The sequence below is a fragment of the Nilaparvata lugens genome, chromosome 4, assembly GCF_014356525.2.
Source record: "Nilaparvata lugens isolate BPH chromosome 4, ASM1435652v1, whole genome shotgun sequence".
Classification (NCBI taxonomy): Eukaryota; Metazoa; Arthropoda; class Insecta; order Hemiptera; family Delphacidae; genus Nilaparvata; species Nilaparvata lugens.
The window spans coordinates 64,371,174-64,392,359 of NC_052507.1; the positions used below are offsets into that span (position 1 = coordinate 64,371,174).

At 35.6% G+C, this 21,186-nt stretch overlaps 1 protein-coding gene across 1 annotated transcript in view; it reads left to right on the forward strand.

Annotated features, from left to right (window-relative positions):
• LOC111054960 (probable E3 ubiquitin-protein ligase HECTD2) overlaps positions 1-21,186 on the forward strand; it is a 77,468-nt gene that overhangs the window by 52,964 nt on the left and 3,318 nt on the right. The window contains exons 13-17 of the mRNA XM_039427060.1: positions 1,871-2,058; positions 9,351-9,491; positions 14,817-15,002; positions 17,424-17,696; positions 19,143-19,337. Coding sequence (XP_039282994.1) covers positions 1,871-2,058; positions 9,351-9,491; positions 14,817-15,002; positions 17,424-17,696; positions 19,143-19,337 — 983 coding nt within the window. The remainder of the gene's footprint in view (positions 1-1,870; positions 2,059-9,350; positions 9,492-14,816; positions 15,003-17,423; positions 17,697-19,142; positions 19,338-21,186) is intronic.

Genomic DNA, 21,186 nt, shown 5'->3' on the forward strand with positions numbered 1-21,186 from the left:
GACGGTAGCTGATACAGGTTTACTGATGTAATATTAAAAGTTCATTCTCGTTTAAAATAATAAATTATATTTTACTAAGCAAGAAATTATATTTTTCAATAATTTGTAGCAAGATGTCTGTCTTCTCGGACTGTAGCCATTGCATCAGTTACCCCGGTTCTTAGCTCCTCAATATCAAGTGCTAAGGGAGTAACAACGTTAAAGGTCGTGTTTATTTTTCTCCCTTAGCACTTGACATTGAGGAGCTGAAAACCAGGATAACTGATGCAGTAGCTACAGTCCGAGAAGACATCTTGCGAACAGTCTGGTGTGAATTTGGCTAGCGTCTAGATGTTGTCCAAGCCTCAATAGGAGGGAACATAGAACACTTATAATACATCATCATAAACTTGATACTTCTGTGAGTAATTTGATTTAATAGTTATTTGTATATCTTGAGTGAGAAGTACTGTTTTTTTCTCCCTGAGTGAGAAGTTTGAAGCCCTTGGTGAAGCCGAGGGCAACAATTTTCCTGAGGAAGACAAAGCATTTTTCACTCGTGATATACACAACATTTTCCCTACACCTACATTTTTATAAAAAAACTACAAATAAAATAATTGTTTAAAAGGTACTTGACCAAACAATGTATTACAACATAATCTAATCTAAAAAGTAAACAGAAACAGCTGGCTTGTAATCACAGCTCTCCGCCGACAGTGCTATCTGTCGGCAAAATTTGTAACAACAATGGCCGCCACAACTACAGCTATGATGAAGTTCCCGTTTAAAATTTGATTAGTTAGTAAGGAATATTCGTTGGCAGGTATTTTGAATAGCATGGAATAAAAAAAATATTTATACATTTTCTTAGTATAGTGATATGAAGTTTGTAATAATTTTAGCATACAAACATATATTTCATATGTTGATCAAATATGGTTGAGGTATTGAATTCAGTTGGCTCAATGACAGACTCTATATGCTTCCTCATCTGAGCTTAGACCTTCTAACCTATTACAATGTAAGTTTTTAAAATAGAGATGCTTCCCATGTTATTTAAATGGAGTCACTTTTCCTTCCTAGGGAGTTTTTCTGTTTTTTACTACCAAGAGCGAAAAAGTGACACTTTAGTATTATGTTTCAGGGAGTAAAGTAAGTACTTTAGACAGTGGGTAGATGAAATAGTTATTTGTGCAACTAGTGCGCAAAGTGACAGTTTGCTGCACCGAAAGAAACGTTTATGCACGATCCATAGGTGAGTGTGGAATAATGGTTTCTTGAGTGCAGCAAACTGTCACTTTGCGCACGTATTTCACATTGAATTTTTCCTACAGTTACCATTGAATATGAAAGGTGGGTAACTATGGGTAAAATTCCCTGAAATCCATCAAATGTTTTTCCGTGTCATTTTATTATTAATAAAAACCTCAATTTATTTAAAATTGGATAATAATAGTTAAATTATAATGATTAGTAATTCAATTGAAAATTTATCTGCTTGAAGGGGGTTTATCTTATGTAAGCATTGAAATGACTATAATCAAGGCACATAATAAATAGGCAACGCTGTTCTCCACTGCCATTATAACGTGGACCTCACTATACCACAGTCAGTGTTACCAACATAATTTTGATTTTCCTGCACTGGTGTTCCATATAACCTATTAACTATTTTGCGTTGTCATGCTGCAAATGACAAAGTAATACTTTGCGCACTAGAGCGGAAAAGTGATTCTTTGCGGCCTGCAATCAGTGCAGAAATGGTCACTTTTCAAGGTATCTGTAGGAAAAATTGGTTTGCATACACCATTTTTTTAAAATAAATATAACTGTTTAAAATAGGGTCATTTTTTTTTAAACACCCTGGTATATTTGATATAATTTGCAGATGCCGCAAACAACACAAGTTGGCCGCCACTGTTGGACTACACAGAGTTCTACAACTCGGCACTGGATCACATGGATCTGATGCAGGATTACTTCAACTGGCAGAACCCTCAGAGACCAGGGCAGTTCGCCTACTGTCAATACCCCTTCATCCTCAGCATAGTCGCCAAGCGAATTATACTCACCAAAGTTTGTATCAAATCCTCTCACAGTACTGTAGTATCTGAGTTTGAAATACTGTACTGAAAATACATATTTGATGAAATGAATTCGTTGTGTATGATCACATTGGATGCGTGTATTTTCAAGTGCAGGCGTGTTCATGCATGAGTCTAAGCGCGTAGATAATAATAATAATAATAATAATAATAATAATAATAATAATAATAATAATAATAAGTCCAGACTCCTGTTGCAGCAACATAAGGACAAGTCCTTGCATGGTGTTTTCTACAGGCATGTTGAGGAGCAAGGCTTGTCCAAGCCACTGACTTTTGCTTTTCTGAAGTCAGCAGCCCTGAAATCTGAGACTGAGGGTTTCATACTGGCATGTCAAGATGGTGTCATCAACACATTGTCATACCGCAGCAGAGTAATGCACATGGATGTTCCTGATATCAGTTGCAGGGTGTGTCATAGAGCACCAGAGACGATCATGCACATCCTGTCTTCTTGTTCTGTGCATGCAACTGCAGGCTACATCCATCGACATAATGCTGCTCTGCGCGTTCTCTATTACCATCTTAGACACTCATATGGTATCGACAAAACACCAGTGCTGCCTTATGCCCCAGGGGAGATTGAATCTGTTGTGGGGAATGAGAGGTGCCGAATTTATTGGAATTACTCATTCTCTACCACCAGGCTTTTAAGAGCCACAAAGCCTGATGTTGTCCTCCTTGACATCACTTCGAAGACAATGTATGTCATTGAGTTTTCAGCACCAGCTGAGGGTAACATTGTCACCAAAGAGGAGGAAAAACAGACGAAATATCATGACCTACTAATGGAGCTGCGCAGGCTAAACCCAAGCTACTCTGTGAGAATGGTGGTGTTGATTGTAGGTGTACTGGGAGGCATGAGACCTTCATTTTTGGCCAACCTTAGAACGATTCCAGCCTGTGAGAGACCTGCTGCTGTGCTTGCAGGTCAGATGCAGAAGGCTGTCATTCTTGGTTCATTACGTCTACTCAGAGCAAACGATTTAATGGTAACGGACCCAGTATGATTGTTTACCACATGGACATGTGGAGCTCTCACTCTGGAAAAATCGCTTGTCACTCTTCCTTGGGGGTCGGAGCCCAGGGAAAGGGTGGTCAAGCAAAACCTCAAACATAATAATAATAATAATAATAATAAATTTATTGATTCTTTTTCACTTTGACAACAATTGAAAAAACACAAAATAATTCGTATACATCATAAAAATATAAAAAGAATCAAATGACCCACAAGACTTTCGTCTGATCGTGAGCCTAGGGAAAATACAAACAAGAAATTACAAAAAAAGGTGAAAAACAACAACTACGCTAAGCAAGAGAAGAAGAACAAAGGTTTGAAAAACTAAAGAAACTATAGTAAGATTAAATATGTTAACAAAAGAGAGGAAAGAAACCACTAGAGTGTCGACAGATCAAAGAAACTACTGTAATACTAATTGGGAGAAAAATATCTGAATATTTTGCCCTGCAGCATTTACCGTTCTTAAAGGATTAAGAACGGAACTTGCCTACGGTACATGCTCTCAAATTAATACCCCAAAACATGAACCATACTGCTAAACAACTTATATTACGTAAATTACTGTACTAATGCCTTAAGTTATGTCTCCATATAAATCTGTAGACGTTTTAATCCATCTGAAGATTCCTTTTTTTAATATATTCATTGAACAGTATGAGAGAAAGTCCTGCGGAACGGTATTCACCAGTTTGTCACACATATAGATGAGAAACAAAATCTGAAAAGAGCAATAGGAGGAACACTCATACTGAAGGCGTGCACTCGCTGGTTGCGTTCAGTGTGAGCAGCTACATGCAAGTCACAACGTGTTTCAATGCCACTTTCCAGATTTTGTATCTCGGTTCATGCATGATCTGACGTGCTCTTGCACATTCATGCACCTAACCTGATCATATACGTGATGCACCTAACGTGACCCTTGAATAAATTAGCATTAAAAGAAACATACATCATGCCTACTCTCACACAATGTTTCAAAATTGAATATAATATGGGGGGTACCTTTGACACTTCATTTGAATATAGGCTTTGAATGTAGCCTATGAATGGATTGACAACGGTGCGAAGGTTGAAAAAGATGGGGATATCTGCTTTGTCTAATTATTATGAGGTTTTTCCACAGTTAATGTAAGATAAGGATAGTTGGATAGCAATCTAATGTTAATCAGGTGCTTTGTGTTGTAATCTATATAAATACTAGTAGCTCTGTGAACAGTAGACCTCACGCAGTATTCTCATCCACAAGTACCTGATTGAAACTATAGACCTTATGGAAATACAGCAATAGACTGGCTTCTCCACACATGTGTGTAATCACTTGTCAGCTGATTTATTATGAATAATTCTATAGTCTGATTTTTACTCCAATATTGGCTTACGAAGGAGGCTCCTTTTTCCTTTTATATTATCCTTGAAATGCAAAAAAGTACAAGATGTCAACTGTTTTTAATGTTAACAAACTCAGTTCACGTTTGAATTTGTATTTCATATGATATAATTCATCCAGTTCCGTGATGATCTTTCTATCTGATGAAAATTCATTTTTTAGAATCAAAAATATTATAATTTCTCCAGCATTATTTAGTTCATTTGTTTATTTTTATTCACCTATTAAATTCGTTTTTTCGAATGTGAGAATATTGATACTGATGGGCACGCATAATATAATACTATGACTGCAAAACAAAATATTGAAATCAAAGACCTTAAAGCTGCGATTAGACCAAAATTTATTCAAAAAATGTTAATAACTCAATCCTTTTAGATAATATTAGATTGAAAATAACTTATCATACACATGATAAACATATGTGTTTGTCAACTTCCGTTCAATCTAATAGAATCTATAAGGATTAAGTTATAACCATTTTGTTAATAACTTTGGTGTAAACCCAGCTTAAAAGATGCATACCTCTTTAATGTCTTTGATTGAAACTATAGACCTTATACAAATACAGAAATAGACTGGCTTCTCCACACATTTGTGTAATCACTTGTCAGCTGATTTATGATAAATAATTCTATTGTCTGATTTTTACTATAATATTGGCGTATGAAGGAGCACCTTTTTCCTTTTATATTATCCTTGAAATGCGAAATTTCCAAAAACCTTGTATATACGTCGACGTGCAATTTAAAAAGGAACATACCTGTCAAATTTCATGAAAATCTATTACCGCGTTTCGCCGTAAATGCGCAACATATAAATATATAAACATATAAACATTTAAACATTAAAGCTGGCCACTGACGAGCGTTCCAACAAGCCAAATGGCACGGTAGCGTGCCATTGGAACGACGTGAATGGTGAATCGCGCTCGTATTTTGGTGGAGCGACGAGGCTCGATGGAATTCCAACCGGTTGAAAATCCATCGCGCCACGCCAAACCTACGTCACTCCAACTCCTCGTGAATGGGGAATCTCGATGGCATGCTGGAACGACGGAACGACCGTGAATGTGGAAACCTGTGGGTTGTCCCGTCTCAGTGCGTGTCAGACCGTTGACTTGGAAGGATAGATTGCTGTTTTGCTCTTGTTTTGTTCTTGTGTTGTTGTGTTGTCATGAGTTCGAACCGGGATTTTGTAATCTCTGTGATCGAGATGTACAGGGATCATACCTGTTTGTGGAAAATAACAGACCCTGGTTACCATGACAAGGTAAAGAGCAACGCTGCTCTGGAGATGATCCTTGAATTTTTTAAAACTGTTGATCCCACAGCTACAAAAGATGTAGTTACTAAGAAGCTCAACTCGATGAGAGGCTCATTTCGGAAGGAAATGAATAAGGTTAGTTGTTATTATCAGGTTTCAGGAATAATTACTCCCAATCTCTGCGGTGATATCACTGTGATGAACTTCAGCTCTTCATAGTTCATCCCGGTGGCCAAGAAACGAAGAGTTGCAGCCAACCTCTCATGGGGAGTAATGCACTGTCTCATGACTGTATTCTTCTTTATAATCATCGGTGTTACCAAACGAAGTAAATGGTTGTAGATATCTTCATCCATACGCAAATAATTCTTCCAGTCCGAAGGTTCGACACTAAGATATTGAAATAAATTCAGATGCGTGTGATTCCGCCTATTCGAAAATAAACGTTTCACCCATTTCCGTTTGGGTTTTTTTCTTTTTACGTACAAACACACAGCTGTTGAAATCAGGAGAAGTTCCTCGTCCATACTTGATCACAAACCATCAACTACTGGAGTGATGGAATGGAGTGCTCGTGAATTGACCCACAAAATATTTACGGATTTGGATCGTTCCAGCTGGAGTGACATCACGCCGCGCCACGCCGTTTGGAACGCTCGTCAGTGGCCAGCTTAAGAGGAATGCCAAACCGTCGACTTGAATCTTAGACCTCACTTCGTTCGGTCAAAAAATCGAGCCTCAAATTTTGACGTTCAATAACTTTTTTATGTGTGCACCGAATTTGAGGATTTTTTTTTTAGTTGTGTTCGTTATGTTCAGGAGCAGGTTTATGGCCTATCAAATATATGATCCGACTTCCTACGGTCCTTCAAAGTTTACATGTAATCCTTATGGCAGAAGATTTGTGAGCTGGCCACACACAGAAATAAAAATCAGCTGTTATAATCATTGCGTCATCCAACAGCCGTCGGTAGATAGTAGAAAAGAGTGTGTGTTGCTCTATAACCGCCCATGTATTTTATTCCAAACGCCTCGATTAAAAACAAAATGACTGTTCTGTGTGTAATCATCCAGCAGTGCGGCCTCAGGTTAAAGACTTACATGCGCTAAAGACATTGCTTTGTTTCGAATATATTGTGATGTCATCGGTGTTTAAAATTGATTGATTTCTAGTAAATAATTTTTATTCTGCAGTTGGAATCTTTATCTTTATCATTTTATCTTTATAAATAAAATCCATTAAAATTGATAATTGGAATAATATGAATAATAGCATCTGCTATTCAAAACCAATAAGCAAGAAGATTGCAATAAGCACCTGGATGCAAAATGCCGCATCGCGCCTCCTCAGGTGTGCACCCAGCTAAAGTTTGTCATGAGATGCATTAACTATTTGGCGGTACGAAGTCCGTCGGGCCAGCTAGTCTTATCTAAATTTGGGAGAGGAATAGCACAATGTTACTTTATTTTTCCTCTCCCTATCATTTCGATGATGTACTTATTCTATGAATGAATGAAGAATACATATGATGACTTTATAACGTGAATCACATTATACTCTTGAGTATAACATGTCAATAAATATTCCTATATGAAACTGAAAATTTCTTTTAAACCAAAATATTTTATTTAAAATCATGTCACAAATTGGAATAAATCACTGTAGAACTGGAATATCAATTGAGAAATACAGTTGAATTAAATTTCAATTTTAATAATGTCATGCATTGTACAATAATACAATATTGACACAAGTCAAATTGGTGAATTACATTGTAAAAAATATTTAGATATTAAAATGACAAAAAATCACGACAAAAACAAGAATCACATCATTTTAAAAATGTCTCAATTCAAAAAGTTCTATCACACTGTAAAAGGATTTTTTGATCAGCCAGTCCTTTAACTTAATCTTCAACAAAACTTCAGAGTCAATCTCAGATATGACAGGTGGGAGAGAGTTCAATATTTTTCTGCTCATGTGATCAGGACTACCCTGGAAAAAAGAGGTTCTATGAGCATCTAGTCTTAGAGCATTCCTAGACCTCGTGTTGTACCCGTGTATATCCGATCCTCTAGCCCAGGAAGCTCTATGTTTGAGTCAATGTAGTGCAGCCTCAAGTATGTATAGACAGGGAAGCGTCAGAATTGTAGCACTTTGAAATAGTCGCCTGCAAGGGGTGATGGGAGGTTTCCCCAGCCACTCGCTTCTGTGCCTTGAATACTCTGACCATTACAGTTGATGAGCCCCACAACTTCAAGCCGTATGTCAGTAGCGGTTGAAAGTATCCATAATAAGCCGAGAATACTATTACTGTTTATTTCTCAAATATTTATTCTTCCACCTAATGAGTTAATATGTTTCAAATCTGATGTATTTCAGACACTGTCACCGTGTTTCTCAGTGAATATTAGAAAACATTTACTAAGGAGTAAAATACACTCCTCATTTCTCATCAAAAAGTAAAGCTGCGTTTACACCAAAGTTGTCAACAAAATGTTTTCCGTCCTTATAGATTCTATTAGATTGAACATAACTTAGCATACACATGATGTGCATATATGTTTCTTAAGTTCCGTTCAATCTAATAGAATCTATAAGGACGGAAAAATAAACATTTTGTTAATAAATTTGTTTTCGCCCCACTTGGATGTAATGAGCTGGTTCTCGTGCATCATATGGAAGCCGAAAGTGATTGTTTTCCGACCAGGCCGGTAAAATTTTTACGGCCCTAGGGCTGTAAAATAACCTTGAAGTCAGCTGATTCTCATTTGATGTGAACGTGTTTACAAAATAGTTTATGAAACGGAATCAGTTTTTGCTTCTAGAATTGAATAAAGTATTCTGCAATAATATACTATCATTTTATTTGGATGAATGAAATACAGATAAGATAATATATATTTTAAACTATTCAACTTCTAACCTAAACTTCCGCAGTCGACGACAACAAGCATTGTTGATGTTGACATTAATTCAGATTGACCAAATTTCAAGTGTGCTAAAACAGCTGATCAAAAAACTTTTCATTTTTTTGTTTTTATTATTCAAGAATCAAAACATTCATAATAATATCATCTTATTGTCATTTGAAAGAATAAAAAAGTATAAACTCAACCTCAAACATAATTGAACATAATCTTTTAGGTTATTTAGACAAATCAGAATAAAAAAATAAAAATTCTTGGACAATTTCCTGATATTCAGATTACCTCAGATTTGCTAGAGCTATGACTGTGCTATGACCTTCCAGTTTTTGCTTTCGGAAGTGCCTAATAAACAATTATTCTCATATATATGTATATTGTTTATTTTTCTGTGTGGCGAAAAATAGCGTTCACACCACGGGCAAAAATGTTTTTTCAACACTCAATCTTTCTAGTCCTCGGCCTACGGCCTCGGACTTGAAAACCGATTTCGAGTCGGAAAAAGTCTCATTTTCGGCCCTAGGTGCGAAATATACTATTTTTTTCATATTCACTGTGAGACACAGTGTCTAAGCTACATCAGTGTTATTATAAAGTTTCTTGCCATGGAAAACAACTCTGATTTTTTTATCTCATCATATTTTTCAAATGTTTTCAGGACTCAGAGCAACAAATGATTTTGACTGCGAGGAGATCGCTTGTGGCGAAAGTGGCCCAACACCAGGCTCCCCAAATCGACATATTCTTTCTCAACATACATGTCAGGAGGTCGCATCTAGTATGTGACTCATTAAACGAGGTATGTTCACATTGGATGACTCGCCTATATAGTCAAGTCTATAATGAGGTCCACGTTATAATGGCAGTGGTATGGAGAAAGATAGGAGAACAATGTTGCCAAAGGTTGAATCAAACGTTTGATTCACATTATCCCAGGAAGCACAAGATCGTCTTTTCAACTTTGAAAAGTGTTTTTTTTTTTTGGTTGAATAACCGTAAGAGGTTGAATTTTTCAACGTCATAATTTCAACGGTTTTTACAATGTGTTTCAAACGTGGAAAATCAAAAATATTCAACGTTCTAATTTTAACGTATTTTCACCGGTTGTTTCAACATGTTTTCAACGTGTAAAACTTTCAAATTTTCAACTTTCTTTAACTGTTTTTTCAATGTGTTTTCAACGTGCGAGATTTCACTGCATTTTCCTCAGTATTCCAAAAAGTCTCAATTTAGGCTTTCTGATCAGTAATTCGGGTGTAGAATTGAATTTCAAACACTTTCTGCCCTATGCAAAAATCGTCTACAGCACACCGTTAACGAAGTTATGGAGCTTTTGCGCTATAGGCTTAAATCCTATGGGACTTTGAATAATTTTTGCCATATTTTCAAGTTTCCCAAAAATTGTATTTTTGATGACTGATCCAAGTGTAGAAATAAATTTCCAGCACATTTTGTCTTATGCAAAAATCGTCTACAACGCACCGTTAACGATATTATGGAACTTTGCGCTAAAAATAAATCCAGATTTGAGATTGAAATAATTTTTCCATATTTAAAATTTAAAAAAAAAAATTGTATTTTTGTACTGATTTTAGTGAAGAAGTAAATTTCCATCACATTCTGTCCTATGCAAAAATCCCGTCAGACGGCCCGTTAACAAGCTACTGACGTTTAAAATTTTAATAAATCAGTAAGGAATGTTAAAACACTTTTTGTGTAGTTGAGAAGCTGATATTGTGGTAATTATTCATATTGTAAGCATACATTAGTCAATAGTTTTTCCATTTACATATTTGTTTTATTATCTTTCACACTTGTTTTCTTGGTTCTTATTTTGTACTGAAAGTAAATTTTGTTATCATGGCGATTCTGTTGTTTAAGCCGCCATTTTGTCACATCGTTGAGTGGGAGGAGAATGTCTAGCTGGGCCAATGGCAGGTGTTCATGCCCTTGACCAATAGCAGTACTCGCCTACTAATCAAATCAAATCAAATCAAATCAAATAGTATTTTATTTTGACAAAAAAAAAACACAACTCAGTGAAATAAAGATATAAACTTCTATACAGTTAGTTCCTGTCAAAATAAAAATACTACTTGCTAAATTATTTACAATTTGTATGCAAGTAGGTCAGTGAAACAAGTTTTTAATGCTACATTCACACACACACTCACACATCTTTCTCTTTCAAGTTGGTATGTGCATAAAAGGTAAAAAAGTATTATAATAGAATGGGAATCAGATAATTACAGAAAAATAACTCTCAATAGTTTCAGGCAGACATCCAGTAAGCCATTTTAATATTTGTTTTTTTCAAAAGTATTTTGTACTCAATATTTCTTTTATAATCAGGTAGATAGTTGGAAAATTTTGGCCCCAAAAAGACAAGGATTTCTGAAAAAAAGTGTTATACACTCTGGGGTGTCTAGCTAAATTTTCAACTACTCTTCTAGTTCTGTATACATTATCATTCTCGAACATTTGCCGACTTCGATTGCCTGATAACATGTAAAAGGATGATAAGACTTTGAAAACATATTCATAGCGCAATGGCAAACAATCGAAAAATTGAAAGATAGGAAAAGAGTGTTCGATCCTGCTCACACCCTTCATACACCGTACTATGGCTTTTTGAAGCACAATTAGAGGTGCTAGATGGGTTTTGTAGGTGGATCCCCAGCAACTAATGCCATAACTTAATTTGGAATCCACCAGAGCAAAATAGAGTTGCCTGAGCACAGCTGAAGGAATGAATTTTCTAAGGTGGTAGATTTTTTTTAGAATATGGCGGAGATAATTTTTTAATTTAAAAATGTGATGAGACCAAGAGAGTTTCTCATCCACTACCAGACCTAGATACCTGATGGAATCAGTTTGTGCCACAGTACCACAATCACAATTGATTTGACTAAAAGAAATTGTATGAAATTAAGCTTTTACTAGTATAAATTCTGCTGCTCTTGTATTTAGTTTTAGTTTATCCGAGATTGACAATGGTGTAATAACCGAAACCGGTCTTTCTAAGTATCAATAAATCTGTGGTTTTTTGACAATTTCTTAATGTTGAAAAAAATTGAAAAAAAAATCATGGACGTTTCTGTATGAATTATCAACCTTGTCCTAGAATTTCAAATGATTCTATCCAAAATTAAGAAAGCTATATCATTTTTTCAAATTGGATTCCAGTTTAATTGAATAACACACCAAGACTCTGAAATTATTTTCAAGTTTCCAATTCGAAATATGATCCACTTTTATTATATTGATTCCAACAATTCCAAGTGTCAATATGTGTTGATGTTGAATTAATTGTACAGTATATTGTTACATTCTTCATCCCGTTTCTCAATTATATTATGTCAGAGATTTATTTGAAAGTGATGATAAACTTTACTATAGTCATCATTAAAAAGGATAAGCAGAGATTAAATTGTTGCATATCCATACTTTTTCACTATTAAAATTAAAGTTGAATTTTAAAAACACTCATGGAGTGAGTGCACTCTATTGCACTTTCATTTGCCATTGCAATGCACCCTCCAATTCCACTTATTTTTACGAACTGCTTTATCGTTAATCATCAATACTTTGAAACGACATAGCTGTCTAAATTTTTGTCAATAATAGCTATACAGTAATAGTTATTACTCACCATGCGGAGCGCTTTCCATTTTCAACAAATTGCTGAATTTATTGTCTAGAAATCTTCAGGAGTGAAAAGCAATTAGCTCGGTTGCATTCCATAGGGTTGGGTTCCAAAACGATCCTCAGCTATTAATACTACTTGAATACAATTCAGCGTGAATTATATTTTTGATTCATCATTTCTTATTTTTTCATATTTTTCATAGTTACGATCGTTTCGACCTGTTGTTGGTCATCATCAGACTGTGGGAGTTTACTCCAATGACATTTTAAATTCAAGTTTAGAGATTAAATTTCTATAGAGGCTTCTTATTAATTGTTACATAAATGCGAGTAGCCCTCACTAAGATAGTGCATACTCTAATTATTATCAAAATAAAATCCAAATTATTTATAATATTTTTGTAATCATTATTATAATATATAAAATTATTGATCATACATTAGCATTAATATTGCAATATCTCAGTAATTTTCATCTGTAGTGAATACGCTACTAACTTGATATTATTTATAGTATCAGTACATGAGAAAATAAACTAGTAGTTCTGTGAACAGTAGACCTCGCGAAATTATAAACCACGGTCTCCTCTAATACTGATCATCAGAGTAAATTCTGTCCTGTCCTGTCGTGTCGGCCAGATATCGGTGTATTCAAATTCAAATTTATTTCCACAAAGTAGGTACATAACTATAAAACACAAATGCAAATCACCACAATCAATTCAAATAAATAACATTCCTTACTAAAAAATAATAAATTGAACAATAATAGCATTATTACTTTTATAAACGACTAATGGCTGTTTGGTTTGTTGTATCGACAATGCTAATAATTTGATGTGAACAGTTATGCTACTATCATCAAAAGCTTACCGAGTTGAAAGCAGAGAAAAGTCGGGAGAAAATACTAAGCTACTTCAAGTTATCAATTGCATGCCTCACTGTATGCAATTAATAGTCCACACGATAGCTGATTTTTTACTAAGTTACATTGAGATATTAAATTGCATGCAATTAATAATCCACTCGACAGCTGATTTATGATGAATAATTCTATAGTCTGATTTTTACTCCAATATTGGCATATGAAGGAGGCTCCTTTTCCTTTTATATTATCCTTAAAATGCAAAATTTCAAAATCCTTCTATATACGTCGACGCGCAATTTAAAAAGGAACATACCTGTCAAATTTCATGAAAATATATTACCGCGTTTCGCTGTAAATGCGGAACATACAGGGTGGGTGAAAAGTCCGAGAACGGCTTAGTATCTCATACACGAAGGTAATTTGATGGTGGGTGTCATTGAGGATCCTGATCAAATTGAAAATTCTACTTTACTATGAGTTTAAAAATCTGGTCCGCAAAATTGAATGCAACTTTATTTTTTTAAATGGGAAGGTGGTCATGCGATACATGATTTCGATACAAAATTTCAAGAAAAAATGAATGGTGGAAACCGCACATCGATATCTCAAACCGTTCAGAAGATATTCACATCATTAATCAATACTATTCAAAGCAGAAAGGAGAGAGAAAAGTATGAGAACGGCTTAGTATCTCATGAAATATTGTGATTATACGGTGGGTATGATTGGGGATCCCTCTCAAATTGAAAATACTACTTTACTATGACTTCAAAAATCTAGTCCGCCATCTTGAATGCAACTTTATTTTTTAAATGGGAAGGTGGTCATGCGATGCATGATTTCGATACGAAAGTTCAAGAAAAAATGAATGGTGGAAACCGCACATCGATATCTCAAACCGTTCAGAAGATATTCACATTATTAATCAATACCACTTATGTATCTCATTTCTGATATGCATGATATTGATTAATAATGTGAATATCTTCTAAATTGTGATATCGATATGCGGTTTTCGACATTCTTTTTCTCATGAAATTTCGTATCGAAATCATGTATCGCATGACCACCTTCCTATTTAAAAAAATAAAGTTGTATTCAATATGGCGGATCCAAGATGGCGGACCAGATTTTTGAGTCATAGTAAAGTAGTATTTTCAATTTGAGTAGGATCCCCAATCACACCCACCGTCAAATAACCTTTGTGTATGAGATATTAAGCCGTTCTCGGACTTTTCACCCACTCTGTATGAAAATAAATAAAGAGAAATGCAAAACCGTCGACTTGAATCTTAAGGTGCGTACAGACTTTCGCTCTGCTCCGCAACCGAACGTCACTCCAGCAGAGCGATTGATGATCGACCGGCGAGCAAGAGTGGTTCGACCGGGGAACGCGAGAAGATCTAACATCTTCCGTAACGTTCATGATGGGTGCGAATGCAGAGCGGAGGCGGAGCGACTGTGGTTCGATGGTGGTACGAGGGCGGTACGAGGGAGGAACGTGCTCGGTGCGGGTTGGAAGCGCGAATATGTGTACGCAGCTTAAGACCTCACTTCGCTCGGTCAATTATTGGAATGATCTTCAATAATTTTATCTTTTGATTGCAGATAGCAAGCAAGCAAAAAGACCTGAAGAAGAAGCTGAAGGTGTCTTTTGTGGGTGAACCGGGCCTCGATATGGGCGGACTGACCAAGGAGTGGTTTCTGCTGCTGATCCGGCAGATCTTTCGTCCGGACTACGGCATGTTCGTCTATCATCCCAACTCACGCAGCTATTGGCTCAGCACCGATCAGGTAACGACACGACAATCACTCACCACATCTAGGCGAGCTAGAGTGAGGTCCATGTTATAATGGCAGTGTTTGATTAGCAATGGTATTGCTATCCTTGTCTATCATTCAACAAAGCGGATAGCGCTATCTTTTTCTCGCTGTGCTCTGTTGCCAGATTGTCTTTTAACAATGTAGAATTGATAATTAATTAACAAGATATTTCATCTTAATTATGAAAAAATTGAAGAATATAATTTCTTGCTTGATTAAATATATTGATTATTTTAAACGAGAATGAACAGTTAGGACCGTTTTCCGAGCTCGGGATTAAGCTAAGTCCTAGACTTTAAACAGCTGGAGTTAGAAAATTGGTTTCCCAAAACGGGGCGTAGTCGCAGTCATTGTCATAGTCACGTTTGAATTAAATTTCAAAAAACTAGAAAATTAAACACAAAATAAAATAAAGAGAAAATTGTTGGAAATAGAAGTAAACACTATTTAACTTTTCATCACTATTTATTTGGAAAATCATTTAGAAAAAGCAAAAACTTTAGGAGCATTACAACATAAGAATTTCTTGGTCGCCATCTTGCTTGGAACACCGACAATCGATAGTACACATTCGATATAAATGTATGATACGACTTATCGATATTACAACGTTCGGTATCGATACTCGATATACAAATCTAATAAAAATAGTGTAAAGTTTCAGCTATTTTGAATTATTCAGGAATGTCTAATTTCGTCAAGGAAGAACGTTTCCAATTATAGAAATGAGAAAATAAAAACTACGACTACTGTTATAAAAGCTGCGACTACGAGAAAGTTTTACGTTTTGAAACGTAAGAATACGAAAGAATACGTTTTGGAAAGCCAATTTTCTGACTCCAGCTGTTTAAAGTCTAGGACTGCTTAGCTAAAGCCGGCCCTTAATATTACATCAATAAACATGTATCAGCTACCGTCTATGGAAGGCATTGACAAGACAAAGGATCGGCAATTTTTTTCTCCTATCTTTCTTCACTGTCATTATAATGTGGACCTCACTATAGTAGCCTAGTTGTTTTTGGTGAAGCTATGTGACGCTGGTAGTCTCTCATACTGTGCCGTTCTTACACTCTTACACTCCCAACAATACAGTAATGATAGACAGTAGTCGACAGAAATCGGCTCGATATTTGGCACAGAAACTTATTATACCTTGGGATATCTTGTTATGCTATCTTTTCTCTATTGTACTGTAAGGTATATGACAAGCTTAAACATTTTGTAAAATATCTGGCAAATAATTAATTGTGAATGTACTATTGCAATAAAGATCAGTCAGAATGCTATGAAATAAAAATTGTAAATATATATTTTAGGTGGTACCCCAAACAGGACTTTTCGTCCTCGGGATACTTGGAATTATTTATTCTTCTATTGATGTAGATGAGTTGTTGTGATTTCTTTGTACAACGTGTGATTGTATTATTTTATATTTTTATAAATTTAAATATTGTTGTGATATACTCTTCTATTCATAATTTCTTATTATGTGATGTATCAATTGGAGGAATAAATTAATTTATTATTATTATTATTTTAAAATAGCTAGCCCGGCGAACTTCGTACCGCCAAATAGTTAATGCATCTCATGACAAACTTTAGCTGGATGCACACCTTAGGAGGCGCGATGCGGCATTTTCATCCAGGTGCTTCTTGCTTATATTGGTTTGAATGGAAGAACTCACACACACTGAATCGGACATGGCGTGGAACGGTATGATAAGGCAATCTTCATAAGATCAATACTTTGTATCACCAAGCCGCGCCTCCTCAGGTGTGCTTAGTCTTAGCTTAATCTGATGCACTATATTTTTATGAAAATTATCCAACAATCAGTATTTCATATCTCAATATGGACTTCCTATGTGCTTAGTTAGTTGTACAGCAGTTTGTATTTTTAGATATAGTTGAATGCAGCTTACTGGGAAATTGAATGGCATATCTCCTTGCTGCTGATTTTCCCGTGCATATTCCAAATTTACAGCATTTCGAGTTCTACGACCCAAGTTTGGACATCGTTCGCACCGCGGCATTATTATTAGAATAAAAATTTTGTGAATCAATAGAAAGAAAAAAAATAGAAAAACAGATCTACCGACGACTGTTGGATGACGCAGTGATTATAACAGCTGATTTTTATTTCTTTTTGTGGCCAGCTCACAAACATTCTTCCATAAGGATTACATGTAAACTTTGAAGGACCGTAGGAAAGAGTCCTGAAGTCGGATCATAAATTTGATAGGCCATAAACCTGCTCCTGAACATAACGAACACAAACAAAAATCATCAAATTCGGTGCACATATAAAAAATTATTAAATGTCAAAATTTGAGGCTCGATTTTTATTTATATAGATTTAAAAAATTTAAATTATAAATTATTTGAATTTAGGCAGGCAACCTGCGCGAATACAACCTGATCGGGGTCCTGATGGGTTTGGCCGTATACAACTCGATAATCCTGGACCTGCGACTGCCGTCCATCTGCTACCGGAAGTTGCTCTCGCCGCCCGTAGTGCCGCCCGTCGACACTTCCGGTGTGGGAGTGATCGCCGGCCTCACGGTCACCCATCTGGCCGAGATCATGCCCGACGTCGCCAGGGGGTTGGCTGAACTGTTGGCCTATGAGGGCAACGTGGAGGAGGATATGTGTCTCACGTTTCAGGTCATTACAATTAATAATAATGTTTAGTTATAATCAAATTAACCGTTCAGGAGATATGACCCCTTAAATAATTATGTCGTAAAACGCAAATTGGTCAGTACATTATTTTTTTCGGGGTGAATAATATCATTATCAACTCCGCCTTCTTATGCTTCATGATCCGAGAAATCCGAATCTGCAGACGGATTAGCGAAAGTCTTCCCCCTTCAGGAGATATGATCCCTTAAATATAAATGGAAAACGCAAATTGGTCAGTACATTATTTTTTCATTTTTTCGGGGTGAATAATATCATTATCAACTCCGCCTTCTTATGCTTCATGATTCGAGAAATCCGAATCTGCAGACGGATTAGCGAAAGTCTTCCCCCTTCAGGAGATATGATCCCTTAAATATAAATGGAAAACGCAAATTGGTCAGAACATTATTTTTGTCATTTTTACGGGGAAAATAACATCATTATAAACTCTGCCTTATTATGCTCCTTAATACGAGTAATCGGAATCTGCAAACAGATTAGCGAAAGTCTTCCCCCTTCAGGAGATTTGATCCCTTAAATATAAATGGAAAACGCAAATTGGTCATTACATTATTTTTGTCATTTTTACGGGGAAAATAACATCATTATCAACTCTGCCTTCTTATGCTCCTTAATGCGAGGAATCGGAATCTGCAAACAGATTAGCGAAAGTCTTCCCCCTTCAGGAGATATGATCCCTTAAATATAAATGGAAAACGCAAATTGGTCAGTACATTATTTTTCTCTTTTTTGAAGGTGGGGGGAATAATGATCTTTCTCCACTGCCATTATAACGTGGACCTCACTATACGTATAAACTAGGACTTATAGTGTAGTCTTATAAATATGAACTAGGTATCAAAAATAAATCTAGTATACAGTGTGGTCCACGTTATGATGGCAGTGTAGAATATAGGAGAACAGCGTTGCCGATTCTCTGCCTTGCCACTGCCTTCTATAGAGGATAGCTGATACCATTATATCTGATGAAATATCAACTGTCCATTCTTGTTTAAATTAATAATCAATCATATTTAATATGTTAAGAAAATATAGTTTTCAATGATTCAATAATGAATTATCATAATTTAGATTGAATTTAATGTTAATTAATTATATTTCTTTGTTTAAAAAAGAGCTGGCAACGATAAAGGATAGCGATATCTGCTTTGACGAATGTTAGACTAGGATAGCATCACCAATGTTGATCAAATACTGCCATTATAACGTGGACCTCACTACATTGTTTGTAGGGTTTATTATATAATTTTGATCATTCCTATAAATTTGCGATGTGATACATCATTTTCAAAGTGAGATTTGATGAAATTACTGCTCTCCATGCAAAATATAAACTACCAATAAGAATTCCAGTGTAAGAAAATGGCCTAAGGCATACAAAAATTCAACTGGTTCTATATTTTTTAGGTGTCTCTAGAAGAATACGGCGATGTGAAAACGTTCAAACTGAAGCCTGAAGGAGAGAACATTACTGTGACGAACGAGAATAGAGACGAATATGTCCAACTGTATCTGGATTGGGTTTTGAACACAGCCATCTACGATCAATTTCGAGCATTCTATCTCGGATTTCACAGTGTCTGTGCTTCAAATGCTCTCATTGTAAGTTATCAAGTTTTTGTAAATCATATTGCAATTCAAACGTTAAATTAAAAACACTTTTGAAGTGTTTTTAATTCAAGTTTAAATTGCTGGGGAAAAGATTGGATTCACAACATAGTGGTATATTGTAGGCCCAAGTTTTCAAATTAATTAAAATGAATTATATTGTAAGTTGAAGTAGCCTAAATTATATTGTAAGTTATAAATTCAACTTCTCTTTGTTCAGTAAATACTTGGTTTACTCAAATCAAACTGACAAATGCCAGGACTTTGATAATACATTTTTAAGAAATTTTTGAAAAGGATCAGTCAGTTGAAAAGATTATTAAAAGCTAAATTCGCTTCCGTGTGGTCCATATTCCATATTCAAATCCTTGAAATATTGGATGTGTAAGGGTTTTCCTTCATCTATATTGCGCAAGCCTAGAGCTCATGTAGGCATCACACTCAGCAAAAAAAATCTAGTCAAAAATACTTATGAACTTTTATAGCTATGCGTTGTGTCATAGCCACCTTCAATACAAGGCCCCGGCCTACGATATTGCAACGTCGCAGCGTAGGCCTAGAATCTAATACATGATTGGTGAAAAAGATCAGCTGGTATTTTAAAAATATTTTTCACCAATCATGTATTAGATTCTAGGCCTACACTGCGACGTTGCAATATCGTAGGCCAGGGCCATGTATAGAGGTGGCTATGGTTGTGTCTGATATTGTGGTATTGAAAACACAAATAGACGTTGTCAACCACTTTTTATAAAATATGATAATTGTAAATTGAATCTATGACATGATAAAGGGGAAAATTGGCTGAGACACGTACGGGTTAGGAAATTTATGAATCACGTCTAAACTAGGTACCTACCGTAATGCACTGATTAACATGAAATTTTGCATATAGATTCTTAATTCACCGAGGATGGTTATAGGCCTATATTGAATTCTTCAAGATTTCAGTAGTCTCCAGTTTACAAAGACCCTTACCGGACATGAGTTCCCTGCTAGTACAGGGTGACACAGAATAACGGGAACTTTTAAAAACGCCATAAAACATTAGTGGGAAGGACAAAAATGATTTTATTCAAACTAATGTAAAGTTCAAGACTTGCCATTTGAGAATTATTAATAACATCTATCACTTTTTGACAATTACTTCTTTAAGATGGCTTCCTCCTGAACGAATACACTCTTGAAATTTGTGTTGACGATTCCTCATTGATCGCTGCAACATCTGCGTTTCCTGGTCCCATGATCTGTCCACCTGCGATTTCCAGTTTGTGGAGCTATCACAAATCAAACGTTTTCACAACTTGACCAAAAACTGTGGTTCAATCATAACAGAAAATCTCTATATATAAAAATGAATGTCTGTTTGTGTGTTAGTTTGTTTGTTTGTTAGTTTGTTTTTCCACCACTTGACAAAACGGCATGAAACTTTGGGAATATGTTGTGTGAATATTGGCGATGGTTTCTGACCAGAAATTTTAATAGGGGGGCTAATAATAATTATTTATTAATCCATTTTACAGACCTATGTTTTCGAAATTGTCGGCCGAGCGGCTAACTTAGAACGGGAAGATCATCATGATTCAAGATCATGTTGTGATAATATGATTTAGCATATGAACTTACCAGCTGTAATAAACACGTCACTCTGTGATATAATTGTTCACTGGTATTAAAACGGTAGTTTTAAGCACATAGGAAGTCCGTATTGAGATGTAAATAAAAATATTGATTGTCAGATAAATTTCATGATTCACCAAATGAAGTCAGGTGTGACATGAGATACATTGACTTTTTGGCGGTACGAAGTTCGCCGGGTAAGCTAGTTCAAAACTAAATTATC